Source organism: Anguilla rostrata, chromosome 4 (assembly GCF_018555375.3).
Source record: "Anguilla rostrata isolate EN2019 chromosome 4, ASM1855537v3, whole genome shotgun sequence".
Taxonomy (NCBI): domain Eukaryota; kingdom Metazoa; phylum Chordata; class Actinopteri; order Anguilliformes; family Anguillidae; genus Anguilla; species Anguilla rostrata.
In genome coordinates, this window is record NC_057936.1 from 4,215,010 (window position 1) to 4,228,060 (window position 13,051).

The following is a 13,051-nucleotide window of genomic DNA, read 5'->3' on the forward strand; positions in this document are numbered from 1 at the left end:
CTTTCGCTAAAAGCGGAAACGTTCCAACATATGCGGGCACAAGTTAATGGCATGTTTATTGTCGAGTTTCTCACCACCAGAGTCAACGCTAGATGCTGTCACTGCTAAAGAATCCATGGCGTGAATGCTTTCGGCTACCTTCCGGAACGCAGTAGAATAGGCCTATTTCACAAGATGGCGACCAAAACCGGATGTAGTGATACTTTGTTTCCGGTTACACGTGTTGCTACGGACGCCAAGTCCATTTCTGACAGCGAAAAATGGAGCCGAAACAGCGACGTGTGTTCTCACAGTCCATAATCGCTCTGCCTAAGTTCACTATGTCGGACGTTATCCGCATTGTGGACACATTTCCAGTGAACGTAAAGAGGTCTAAAATGGACAAGGGCTACAAAGTTTATATTCAGTTATGAAGGTAAGTATAACCGTTAGCTCTGGTTCGCCAGAAAGCTAAATAGATAGCTTGCTAACCCACAGCAAGTTAGCTGATTAAAGAGATATTTCACTTCAATATAAGTTATTTTCTCGAGGCGACTCCATTGTGTTTTTGTACCGTGAACAACATCTGCTGTTCGTTAACAACGTCTCTGTTCCTCTCGGTTGTAATTTCGCCGAGGTCCCGAAAATGAATGAATAGGGAGCCTGACAACCGTGAGGAAAAGCGATTCTGTTAACGGTAACGGTCAGCAGGGGAGGCAAAGCTATGTAAGTGCAATGTGTTAGGCTCCACAATATAACTTATGCTATACAAAGTCAAATATCTCCGAACTAATTTTGTATTACTGTTACTATTTTGTGACATGTTTGCACTGTACTTAATAAAGATTTATATTGCTTGTCAAATCGCCTGTGTAATAGGCCTATTTCACATTTCCGGGTATGTAAACCGGATGTAGGGGTCTTTCATTTCCGGTTACCTTAACCACCACCGAAAACAATGGCAGCGACGAAGAGCAAGCAGTTTTGTAGCGTTCCTCTGTGTAACAATTCGAAGAGAAAACAACCTTATTTATCATTCCACAGCTTTCCAACCGATGTACTCCAAAAGAATTAATGGATACATGCGATTAGGAGAGACGAGGGAGAAGATTTCGCAGTTAGGAGGTACAGCACGTACGTGTGTGGACTGCACTTTGAGGAGAGTGATACACTATGAAATTAGACTTAATCAGAAAATGCCATCAAATGTAAAACGTGACTGTCATTTGCTTAAGAATCCCCTGCCCCAAACTTTATTTTAGCTAAATTGGCAGGTGATTGAGTTTTTATTAGTTGCTTATTTTTCATTAGGTGCACTTGATGAGGCATTGGAGAGGATCAGGGAGTTGGAGAAGATGGTCTCACGCCTCACCCTCTCTGGGCCCCTCCTGGAGAGACGGTGTATTTCTGATGAAGACTTCAGGTACTTCACCAGGTTCCCATCAAAGCGCACATTTCATGTGTTTTTGGGATTTGGCGTCCGTAGCAACGGTAACCGGAAACAAAGTATCCCTACATCCGGTTTTGGTCGCCATCTTGTGAAATAGGCCTATTGAGCTTCAAAACGTGTTTTAGAGACCCACGGAGAGTCAATGGGTGACGTCACAGTAGCTTTGTCCATATTTTTTAAAGTCTCTGGTGTCACCTCATCAGTGACCCACTCACCATGCGCCCGGCGCCGCACACGAGTCCACCAGAGCTCGTGCTTTCTGCAGGATCTGAAATTTGCAATTCAGCTGAATGAGCTTGAAAGACGAACGGGAGCGGTAACCTGAAATAAGGAGACAAAAGGCACATTTTCAGCATTACCACTGACAACAAAATCAGCAGGTAGATCAATTTCGATGACCGCCAACCGTTATTATGTACTCGCAATTAGAAGTAGGTCGTTTCTGAAACAGAGGGAATACCATTTGTATGTTTAGCGACAATGAGCAGATCAAATTCGTTATCAAAGTAAACGTCAACCAGCTGTTACTGTCGTTCTGAACTCTTTCTTTGCTGCACTAACTCGGTCATGTAACTCGCCCGTATAAGTTAGCCCGCAAGCTAGCTAACGTTAGCTATTTAACCAAGTCGCTCAATTACCGTACAGAACACACCTTTTGGTAACCATCACCGATCTAGTTAACAACGGTCATAGACACTGTGGCTACCCGGTATTAAAAACTTCACAAATTAATAATTGCCAAAATCCAGTTTGTTCGCAGGTTAGCAGTGCGTTAGCTTGCAACACTCATTCCGATCAACGTACCCGTCTCCTTTGCCAAGTGATAGAATTTGTCTTTCAGAGTTTTCCCTACTTTTAATTTCTTGCCCATGTCTGTCTTTGTGAATGATTATTAATAGAATTAGGTTTTCCAGTCGAAATATTCAATACAAACGTAGCTAGCAATCAAATTTTAGAGAACACCGAACGCTAGCTTGCTCTGAAAAACAACACGTGTGAATGGGCTACGCATGACAACTACGTCACAGAAAATGTCGTAATCAATAAGCGCCAACAAAACTTTATTTAAACATTTTAAAATAAACAGACAAGTGTCTACCACTTTCTTCTTGGCGCAATGTTTTAAAATATTTATGAAAAACAAATACAGACAGTTTATATTTTATTTAACCAAGGATAAAATAACAGCACTTGCATTTTACACTGCACTGACATGTACTGCAAACAAAACGAACCAATTATGAAAGGTAAATATAGTATCAAAACACATTCGTTTCTTTAATCACACTTTTGCAGGTGTACATATTGTAGGTAATTATATCAGCCACAACACCGTGTGAATAACTCAAGCTCTTTCTTTAGGTTCAAAATCTACAATAGAAACTACCCTTGACCTTCCAGTAAGCAACGCCTTACTGATCTTTTTTACGCAGTTTGCACAAGAGAGGTAAGCGCTTTGGGTAATCAAGATCGTAATAATCTGCACAGACAGCTGTGTGCTGAGCTCAGAGAGAGACGAGCTGGTTAGGGTGGTATGTGAAGGAGTCAGTCAGTCAGGCCTGTTTGGGGTTCGGTTGTTGATCAGTCCCAGCACTGAGAAGGCGCTGGCAGCTGCCGTCACCAGACTGATCGCGCCAATGGCCTGGGAAGCCTACGGAGACACAAACGCATGGTTACCATGGGGATAAATCACACGCAGGCAGAACGGGCTGAGCCTCTCACGAGCCGCTCTTCAGAAGTCTTACAATAAATACTCTGATGAAGCGTTGGGTAGGTGACACGGACAATGTCAGACAGAGGCTCAGGTGATCCTAAGGGGTTTTGTAAATGGAAAGGAAAGAAAGGGGATGAGAGAGAGAGATAGAGAGAGGAAGAGAGGGAGAGGTAAAGAGAAGGAGAGAGGAGTACATATATACACATTTATATATAGGAGAGGGAAAGAGAAATATGTATATTAGAGAGGGGGGAGGTAGAGAGAAGAGAGGAGTACATATATACATGTATATTCATATATATATATATATATATATATATATATATAGGAGAGAGAGAGGGAGAGAGAAATATATATATATATAGGGAGGGAGAGAGGAAGAAGGATAGTAGGAGAGGTAGAGAGAAATAGAGGGAGAGAGAGAGAGAGGGTGAGAGGGAGAGACCTGTTCAGACACCCCCTCCCCATAGCGCAGCAGAGTGACAAAGTGCTCGCAGTTGTTGCCCAGCAGGTCATACGACACTTCCTGGCCAATGAAAAGCTGGGCTCGGTGAATGATGTCACAGACGGGCAAGGGGGTGTGGTTGTCGTCGTATTTGTTGTTGATTCGGTATGAGTTGCTCCCCACCACCTCCTTCAGCAGCTGCATGCGCACCACCGCCTTTCGACTGAAGACGGACTTCACGCTGGACATGGCCGTGGCCTGGCCTTCATCTGGTGGAGGGAATCAATCCCAACGTTTTTAGGTCGAATCAAAATCAAATCAATTTTTTTGCTTTTTACAGAGAACTGGCACAAAAACACTTTGCAGAGGAGCAAAATAGCAAGCACACGAGGTAAAGAACTCCCTGGTGGGGAGAAAAACCCTCAAAAGATGGCGAGAAAAAACTCCCCAATGAGAAGAAATCTCAGGAGAAACCTTATATATATATATAGAGGAGGAGCTCATCCTTTGTTGGTAGGCCTGGTGTAAAGTGAGGTGTCTCAAACTGCTGAAGGGCTGTAGTGTCTGCAGGGTTTTATGGTCAGCCAGTTTAGGCCTTAGAAACATGCCATGTTGACTCAATCACTTAAATTATGAACTATAGCACCAAGACACACCAATCCCAATAGATAGCATGGGCCTGGTTCAGGTGAAATAGAGCGATGTTAGAAAGAGCGAATATTGACCCACTGGTGTCAGGTTGACGATGTAACCGTCACCCAGGTACAGAGCCCAGTGCTGATAGGCCGGCCTGAAAATCTCAATGAGGTCACCGGGTTGGGGGTTTCCGGGGGGATCGTGCTCTTCGGGATCATTTGAAGCCATCTGAGAGGATTAGATACGGGGCGAACTTGGGGAGGCAGGGAATGCACTATCAACTAAGAATGAGACATTTTTTGTTATTTTTTTATTCTATGACTCAACCCTCAGTAACATTTAGCTTTGCACATCTTCATATGCAGAATTAAAACATTTCCTCCTCCACATATCTCAAAGCACTATATCAGTGCATTTCTCCTTATGTTTTCATCATCTGTATCATCAATTTATAATTCAGTCTTCTACTAGACTTACAAAAGTATGTTTAACATGGTAAGTAAACATCACATTAGCTAGAGATGGCCAAGTTCTAATCATGTAAGAAATAGATAATCAGACGTATTACAGTTCATGTTAATCTAGTCATAGAAGCAATTTTCGATGATTCCTTTTTAAGCAAGCAAGCACAGCCTTTGAGCTGAACAGTTAAAATGTGATTTATAATTTAAGCCAAATGTTGAATATTTAATGTATCTCCATGTTTAATGTATAGATTGTTTTGAAGAAACCCATTTTATAAAGTTGGTAATAATCAAAAAATATCATATTTATTCATTATACCAGGACTACAATTCCTGAATAATACACATGTATACAAATATGAAAAAATATTCTTGGAACAATCAGGTTTTTCCCCCAGAGCAAATCTCTATTTTTATTTCAATCTAACACTTTCAATAATATTTTTTTTAAATCCATTCTTGATTATATAACTTATTCAAAGAATATAGAATTTAGAATTAACCAGGAATATTTGAAACATGCAAACCTTACATATGTATAACTTTGAAAGAATAAAATCTACAATAACATACTGGCCAATGACATAATGGCACTGTGAAGACATTTCATTTCATTTGTTCATATCATTTGAAATCATTCCATTCCAACACTTGAGCCGCGTTTCCACCGCAGGAACTTTACCCCGGAACTAGGAACCTTTTGAGGAACTAAGTGCATTTCCACCGCAGGAACTTTACCCCGGAACTAGGAACCTTTTGAGGAACTCAGTGAATTTCCACCGCAGGAACTAGGGTCTAAATTTAGTTCAGAGGGCTTTATTTTACCCGCAAAAAAGTTCCTGCTCGGGGGGTAGTACTTTCCAAAAGTACCGGAACCTTTGGGGTGTGGCGCAAGCGCTGAAAATTTCTGATTGGTCGACTACTTGCAGTGTTATTTCAACCGCCACGTTTAAAAATCTGCAGCCGCAAACCGATTTATTTTCATAATAACTTCAAATCAAACTTGTATGTTATGCGGCGCAGTAGCCTAGTTTTGGTTATAGCCTGCCAACGTCTTGGAATTATAACGTGTGCTCTTCTGTTCTTTTCTTGCTTTAGTATTCGTTTTATAAAATGCTAAGCATTCGTGCTGTGACAGCATATTACGTACCAAAACATTCAAACTGATTAATTCGGTTGCTGAATATTTTCTTCCGGATTTTCTTTGTTAGCCCGTTGTAATTGACTCAAAATGTTTGATACAGTTATGTGAGGTATGCGGTAGTTCTGCGTAATTCACATCGGTGATACAGTAAAAGCAAACTGGAAATCACCTTCCGCACTTTTTGTCAGGGTAAAATAACAGGTTAATTCTAGTAATCGTCCCTTTAGCTTTTTCAGACTGCCATAATTTTACTCTGCCATTTCTGCCAATTCCACAAAAAGACCAGGAAGACTATGGACTAATTTATGGTGCATGGTTTGCATCTGGAGGGCACACTTCGCTGCTTGGCTAGCAGTAACTTTGAAGGAAAGCAAACGGTGGCTGTACCACAGCTAATTAAAATTTTCACGCAAGTCCGAGTTTTCGTTCTATTCTTGTCATTTTCGATTAGCCTATATGGAATTGACGATAAGAAAGTAATCAAACAGCAAATTGTTTACAACGTGTGCATGTTTTCTGCTGTTGTTGCCAGTTATATTGGAAATGTGAATGCATTCTGTCGCCTTGGATGTCAAGACATGAAAGTGAATGTTCGCATAAAAACATAATGAATGTGTTTGAGAGGATATATAAAACAGTTACAATCTGACTATTGGCCTGTGTGGCGTGGATCGGGGCATGCCCCCGCAGTGCCCCTCCCAGCCGTATAGGAATCAGCTTAAACCTGCCACCAGGCCAGCTGGTCAGGACCCGGGACAGCACCACACTATGAAGCCCAGCCACAGGACCCTGGAGAGCGGCAACCTGGAAATTCCCCAACTCCCCTCCGGTGCACTCAACGCACCTGCAATCAATGAGGCAACACAGCTGCCGCCACTCCAGGGAAATGGGCTGGGAGCATAAAAGGAGGCCTTTGTCTTCCTTGAGGGGAGGGTTTTTGGGCTGCAGAAGGGCTGTCAATACATGTTTAAAACGTTTTTTGTTGTCTTTCAGAGTCCGGTGGAGACGCAGGATCACATCCCTCTTCCTGGTTTAAAGAGGGATCCCCTCAGCTGTCTCCCGGCCGTCACTACCCCTAATTTCGGTTACTTTACTTTAATTTAATTCAGACTTTAGTTGTTGAGTTCGGTTTTGTTTGTCTATATCATTTTTGGTTAAATAAAAGGCCCTGTTGGGCTATTTTTCCCCAAACCTCCGGTCTGTGTATTTCTGTGCCGCCCCGCCTGCACCGTCACGCCCAGGACGGTGCCACACCTGTTATATCCTATTTGTTGCATAACAACGGTCCAAGTTCAACTACCAACGACAGTTTTGCTTGACAACGGTAAAATATGCCCAAACGGCTGCAGAAGAATATTTCAATTCCAGGTGATTAAATCGATAAATATAAAAGTAACCATATATAGTCATTGTTGGTAACCCGTTGTATATAAGTGGAATAAACCCCTCCGGGCTGTCCCGGGTATTAGAAAATAATGTGGGCTACTTCGGTGGTAGTATGGGGTTACAGAAGAAATCATAGGACAGATGGACCGATGACAACATCGCTTTTTCATACGTCAGTGGGCTAATTTGCCTAATCTTCGCGGGACTTAAGACCGCGGTGGAAACGCAGACAACAATGGGCTGAAGGAACCTTTTAGTTCCTTGAAAAGTAGTAGGGACTAAAAGTTCTGGGTACTTTTGGTGGAAACGCGGCTTTGGAGATGACAATGCCAACGGCCTACTCACTGACAGAACAAAAAGCTTTTAAAATAGGGCAACTTCAGCCCCACAACCTTAAACTAAACCTCCATGCTTCTGCTGATGGGGACAGTAAAATAAACGATAGATATAATTTTAAAAAATTTAATCGGCGAAACACAACTGTTCTGAATCTCCCAGGTTACAGTGTGACGGCAGGGTCACAGGAACTCACCGTGTCAAATCTCCCGTCTCTATTAGCTCCGAATCGCCGGCTGCTCTCTCTGCAAATGGCAAAAAAAAAAAAAAAAACACCTAACAACAGCAGTGACGGCCCTGTGCCAGCTCCCATTGTCTGGCACAAAGGCCGATGCTTTCATTATTCCACCCATTTCCACCCATTTAGGAAGCGTTTGACTCAAAACGGACAAAACGTGCTGTTAACCAATCATAAGAAAGCGTTGTGGTCTGCATTAGTGAAAATGGCTGTTCAGTCTTAGTGAAATTTGACCTCAGATCGCAAATGATAAATAAGGCTCACGTAACACACTGACTACAGTACAAACATCGTTCACCTCAAAATTTCCATATGCAGGCCCTCTTCTGTGTATTTAAACTTGAACTGGTAGGATTCAATGATGTGCTGCATAGGAAGAGGGAAAAACAAAACTTTGAGATATTATTCCACATATCTATATTCTTCCAAAATACTACACATACCTTTTCAGCGAATGGACATATTGATAAACACTACTCTATGACAATGTTTCAAATACTGTATGTATTTACATGATAGGAGACATACTGCAATGTGAGAGGGAAATGTCTTTAAGATACTGTAAGGTTGGCTAAACATAAACGTAAGCTAGCACATTACACACTCATAAAGCTTCTAAAGATGCTAATGCTATCCTAGCATTGCAAACAGAATATATTCTTTTAAAATATTTAGAAAATTCAGCTAACATTTGGATCAGTATGTACCTGGAGATTGAGGAATAAATTACACAAATTAGGAATTAACATGCTTATACACACACAACATAATAATTGAGTACACACATATGACACAGGCTATTAGTGACATCAACTGGCTGCACACTTTTGACATGCTAGGATTTCTTTTCACCTGAATGCTCAATTTAGCAACACGCGTCACGCAACTGCTACTGTTCCTATAACAAGTGTTTAAAAAAATAAAACAAATTAAACTTACCCCGATAAACACAATCTGTAGCTGCAGAGAGGTTGAAAAATCAGTTCGTTTTTACAAAACAAAACAAAGAAAATATTACCAAGAGTAATTTTAAGCTACTGAACTTACATATCCTTTCTCTAACGCATCGAAGTACCCCATCATCCTTGAAAAGCAAACGAAGACAGTGTCATGGATGCGAAGCACCATGAGTGCGAATAGCTCCCCCTAGAGGAGAACCTTCAGCCTGCTAAACATGAGCGAGCGAGTGTGTGGGTGGGTGAGTGAGGGAGTGAGTTACTAGCCAGGTCCATGAGGTGTTTTGCATCTAAAACCACATTATAATTATGCGCTTACCATTTGACAATCTTGCAGGCTCCAGGAGAGGAGCTGTTCTCTCTCAAAACTTTAATGCACAAATCTGGAAACCAAATGCACAAACGTGAAAGTCATACCGCAATTTGCTGCAGTCGGCCACACTGAACGCTGTCACTTGAAAACAAAACAGCAGTGTTTCTGTGTATTTCTGGACGGGAAACGTCCAACGTAGTCTAGCATTTGTGAGCTAACTAGTTAACTTAGGCCTGTTATTAGTCGACGCTGCCCGGTAAGTGAAATTACGAAGTTGACCCAGCTATATGAAGTGTCAACAAAAATAGCAGCTAAAGTCGTAACACATATCTTGTCAATTATATGACTTAGTCACATAGTTTCCTAACGTTAAAGATAATTCTTACCACACCTTCCAGATAACGCGATCTATAGGCGTCCTCCGGGAATATGCCTCGGAGGTAGGTGATGCAGGACACCGCCAGAGCCATCATCCGCTTGACGAACACCACCGACTGCTGTTCCGTCTCCAGTTCATTCTGAAACAAGCTCAGCCACTGAAATAGAGGAACAATGAGTAGTCAAGTCAAGGGAACCTTTAATTCTACCTCCGCCTATTATCAACATTTATTTTATATAATTTAACTTAGCTACCTCGGCTGTGTCCTGCGCCGACTTGTGTCGCAACTGTCCTGCTGTTGCCATTTTCAGTATACCTAATATAAAGCGTCAGCTGATGATTTTGCTGAAGGGAAAATCGTATGTTATCTCAACCGGAGATCGGCTGGTTAAGTTTGTCACCGACTTGTATTTATGGGTGATACTCAACGATCCCGCTCATTAAGTCGACACTGAAGTTTTGTGGAGACTATTCTGAGGTAAAGCCACCAACATCATCCGCTGCACGCGCACAGTTACCGATCAGGCAGTGAGAGCTCGACCTGATGTAACGGTTATTTTTAACGTTAGACTAGATGTGTCTTACACGAAAGACTAGTTATTTTGCTGATCTAAATGCAGTCTCCCCAAATTTCTTCTGTTCCCGACTATTCTGACTAGAAAAACTGTTTCAAATGTCAGTTTTTAAAAGTGGAGTTGGGAATGCCAATGTAATTTTTTAAAATTTACATTTTACAACGTGTTAGCTACATTTTATTCTGCCCAGTTATAGTAACTATGACTTCCTCAAAGAGTCCTGACTCGGTAGCTTTAGCTCAGATTTACTCAAGGGACTTCTGAACTTGTGAAATAATGAGATCACCTACAGGTTATTACTAGGATCAGGGCAACATTCTCTCCACAAAGGGGACAACCAGGCTGCTGTGTCTTATGGTAATAAAATAATACAAATATAGGCAGATCTCCATTGATGGACCTCCTTGAAAGCATCCTCCTCTGCCTTGAACGTACTGTACTCACTTGGAAAAGCAATACTGTAGCCTTAAAGCCTACATTTTACTGTGCAGATGACCAGAAGAGGAGCAGTCTGTCCACCTCCGATGTGCCAGGGCACACCCTTGTTCAATTTTGCTTTAGATTTGCTCAATTTTGATTTAAATATTTTCTCATTTCAATGAAAAGTCAGCAGACGGCGCTGTTTCCACATTTTGACCACCACCGCCTAGGACATAGCCTAACTTAGTATTTCATTGGTCTAGGACACAGTTCACAAAGCACTTTATAAGCTAATGATTAGCAATTTAATAAAAATGTAATGTAATTGCATGGATATTTGTTGCACATAAATGACTGTTTCTAAAGTAAAAATTTAGAAATGTTTTCTAAATATTTGGCGTTTCAGTGGTGTATAATAAGGGGGTATACCACTGTTCATAAAAAGGCAAATTATGCAAAATGGTATACTGATGGCATGTTCAGTGAAGACATGGTCGTCTTACATATGGCACATGGTGTAAAAATAGGAGAGGTACAGAGCGGTATAGTGTTATGTGATTGGTGCAATGTTGTAAGTTAATAGGGTAAACATGGAGTTGAACTTTGTTACTGGCCAACATATACAAGACTTTGGTTTTTGAGCTAACAATGCCTTACCCTGGGAAACACAGAAATATTTGATGTTGAGAATATAAGAACTGAACTGGACATTATCAGGATGTTTACCACATTGAGGCCTTTAGCAGACACTATGAATCCAGAGTGACAAACATACCCTTAACATAGCGTTCATATAGTACATTAGTAAAGCCATTTATACCTTGCTCAAAGGGTACAACATCATAGTCCAACCTCGAAAACAAACCTTCTACCTACAAGCCCAGTCCCCTAACTTATATACATCACTGTTGTCCATTGTTGCCTCACATTAGCTACCTAGGTTGATATAATTTTACAGCATGTTGATATAAGCATGCTAAACGTGGGTAAATGCTGTAAGTAGCTGTAGTCAAGGTAAACGTCTAGCCATCAAGCCACCCATTTAATCCACGAATGCGCACTCCATGAGTTTTTGTTTCAGCGTTTTATTGAAGCAGATTTCTTGTTATAAATATGTCAGATTATCAATGCAGTGAGTTTTGATTCCAGAACTTACAACGACTGGTTTCTCTTGGCGCTTCAATATTGAAGGACGCTCACATGTGTCCTTTACTACGTTTGGCCCTAATGGCTTGCCATACTCGTGTTTCAGTCACACCATACACTTGTGCAGCTCTATAGCTCCTCCCCTTCTCGGGTGTTAGTAATGTGAAAGCGGATGAGAAGGACAAAATATTAAATAGAAACAAACTGTTACATTACATTACTTTACATTACAGGCATTTGGCAGACGCTCTTATCCAGAGCAATGTACAACAAAGTGTATAACCATAACCAGGAACAAGTATGACGAAAACTCTGCACTCCAAGTGCAGGGAACAACCGCATAGTTCAACTTGGACCCTGAAGGTTAAACTGATTAACACTAACACAACGAGAACGGCAACAACGCAGTCTATGGAAAAAATACAAGCAGTAGTTAAGACAGTTAATGCACCTAAGTCACCTACGAAACAGCTGCCTAGTTACAACCCTAAGCTTACAGTCATTTACAGGGGGGTAGGGAGGGATGGGGAGAGGTGCAGCCTGAAGAGGTGAGTCTTCAGTCATCGTTTGAAATGGGTCAGTGTCTCAGCTGTTCTGAACTCCACGGGGAGGTCATTCCACCATTGTGGGGCCAGAACAGACAGGAGACGTGTTCTGGAAGTGCAGGTGCGAAGAGGGGGAGGTGCCAGGCGTCCTGAGGTAGCAGAACGGAGGGATCTGGCTGGCATGTAGGGTTTGAATATCTTGTGGAGGTATACTGGGGCTGATCCCTTGACTGCCTGGTATGCTAGAAATAGCAGCAGACACAAACTGCAGAAGTGTTGACTAATTTAATAAATTCTCGGTAACTTGAGTCACAAATTACACATTGTTAGCTGTTTGAAAAGCTTTGGACACATGACAGGGAAAGTAGCTATTGTCAAACTGTAATTATATTATTGCTGATATAGCTCCTACGTCAGAATAGCCGAAGAGTTTGATGTGCTGTGGGAAACGGATTACCTGGCTGTTGTATGGCTAATTTAATGGTCAAACAGCGCATCAAGTGCACGTAGATTACCTGTCCATTATAAGATATTTATAATTCATAACGGATGAAATAATTTGCAATCTGAGAAATGTACCAATGGCCATGCATATTAAACAGGAAACTCTCCTGAAGTAGAGCAAGGATATCAGTTAACGCTAGCCTTATTTAATGGTAAATGGTAAATGAACTGCATTTATATAGCACTTTTATCCAAAGCGCTTTACAATTGATGCCTCTCATTCGCCAGAGCAGTTAGGGGTTAGGGGTTAGGTGTCTTGCTCAAGGACACTTCGACATGCCCAGGGCGGGGTATGAACCGGCAACCCTCCGACTGCCAGACAATCGGTCTTACCTCCTGAGCTATGTCGCCCCTATTTAGACAACATAACGTTACAAGAACTAAAAACAAACAACAGTAACCACAGTCGGGTGGTCAACCA

General features: G+C 41.6%; 3 protein-coding genes across 5 annotated transcripts in view; all 3 read right to left on the minus strand.

The window, feature by feature from the left end:
* LOC135252255 (phospholipase A and acyltransferase 1-like) overlaps positions 1–7,918 on the minus strand; it is a 17,177-nt gene extending 9,259 nt beyond the window's left edge. The window contains exon 1 of one of the 2 annotated variants that reach the window (XM_064330135.1): positions 7,751–7,918. The gene's annotated coding sequence lies outside the window, so the exon portion shown is untranslated. The remainder of the gene's footprint in view (positions 1–7,750) is intronic. The other variant, XM_064330133.1, reaches the window with a different exon arrangement.
* zte38 (zebrafish testis-expressed 38) overlaps positions 1–10,339 on the minus strand; it is a 13,359-nt gene extending 3,020 nt beyond the window's left edge. The window contains exons 1-4 of the mRNA XM_064334023.1: positions 9,695–10,339; positions 9,453–9,597; positions 9,068–9,131; positions 8,840–8,876 (exon numbers count right to left, since the gene is read on the minus strand). Of these exons, the coding sequence (XP_064190093.1) occupies positions 8,840–8,876; positions 9,068–9,131; positions 9,453–9,597; positions 9,695–9,745 (297 nt within the window). The 5' untranslated portion in view covers positions 9,746–10,339. The remainder of the gene's footprint in view (positions 1–8,839; positions 8,877–9,067; positions 9,132–9,452; positions 9,598–9,694) is intronic.
* Positions 1,643–4,490, minus strand: LOC135252249 (phospholipase A and acyltransferase 1-like). 2 transcript variants are annotated; one of them, XR_010329370.1, is made up of 4 exons: positions 4,314–4,490; positions 3,589–3,857; positions 2,234–3,080; positions 1,643–1,750 (listed from the first exon to the last, which is right to left on the minus strand). XR_010329370.1 is itself a non-coding variant. In XM_064330122.1 (3 exons), the coding sequence occupies exons 1-3, from the start codon at positions 4,450–4,452 to the stop codon at positions 2,979–2,981; spliced, it is 510 nt and encodes a 169-aa protein (XP_064186192.1). In that variant the 5' UTR covers positions 4,453–4,490; the 3' UTR covers positions 1,757–2,978. The 2 variants fall into 2 exon arrangements, 1 of the variants encoding a protein (XP_064186192.1); XM_064330122.1 differs by lacking the exon at positions 1,643–1,750 and having other exon boundaries at positions 1,757–3,080.
* Positions 10,340–13,051: the final 2,712 nt, after the last annotated feature.

Coding starts and splice junctions, on each gene's coding strand:
- LOC135252249 (XM_064330122.1), bottom strand. CDS start 4,452: ATGGCTTCAAATGATCCCGAAGAGCACGATCCCCCCGGAAACCCCCAA. Junction 3,858..4,313: donor CGTCAACCTGACACCAGTGG/GTCAATATTCGC, acceptor TCCCTCCACCAG/ATGAAGGCCAGGCCACGGCC. Junction 3,081..3,588: donor GGGAGGGGGTGTCTGAACAG/GTCTCTCCCTCT, acceptor GTGTCTCCGTAG/GCTTCCCAGGCCATTGGCGC.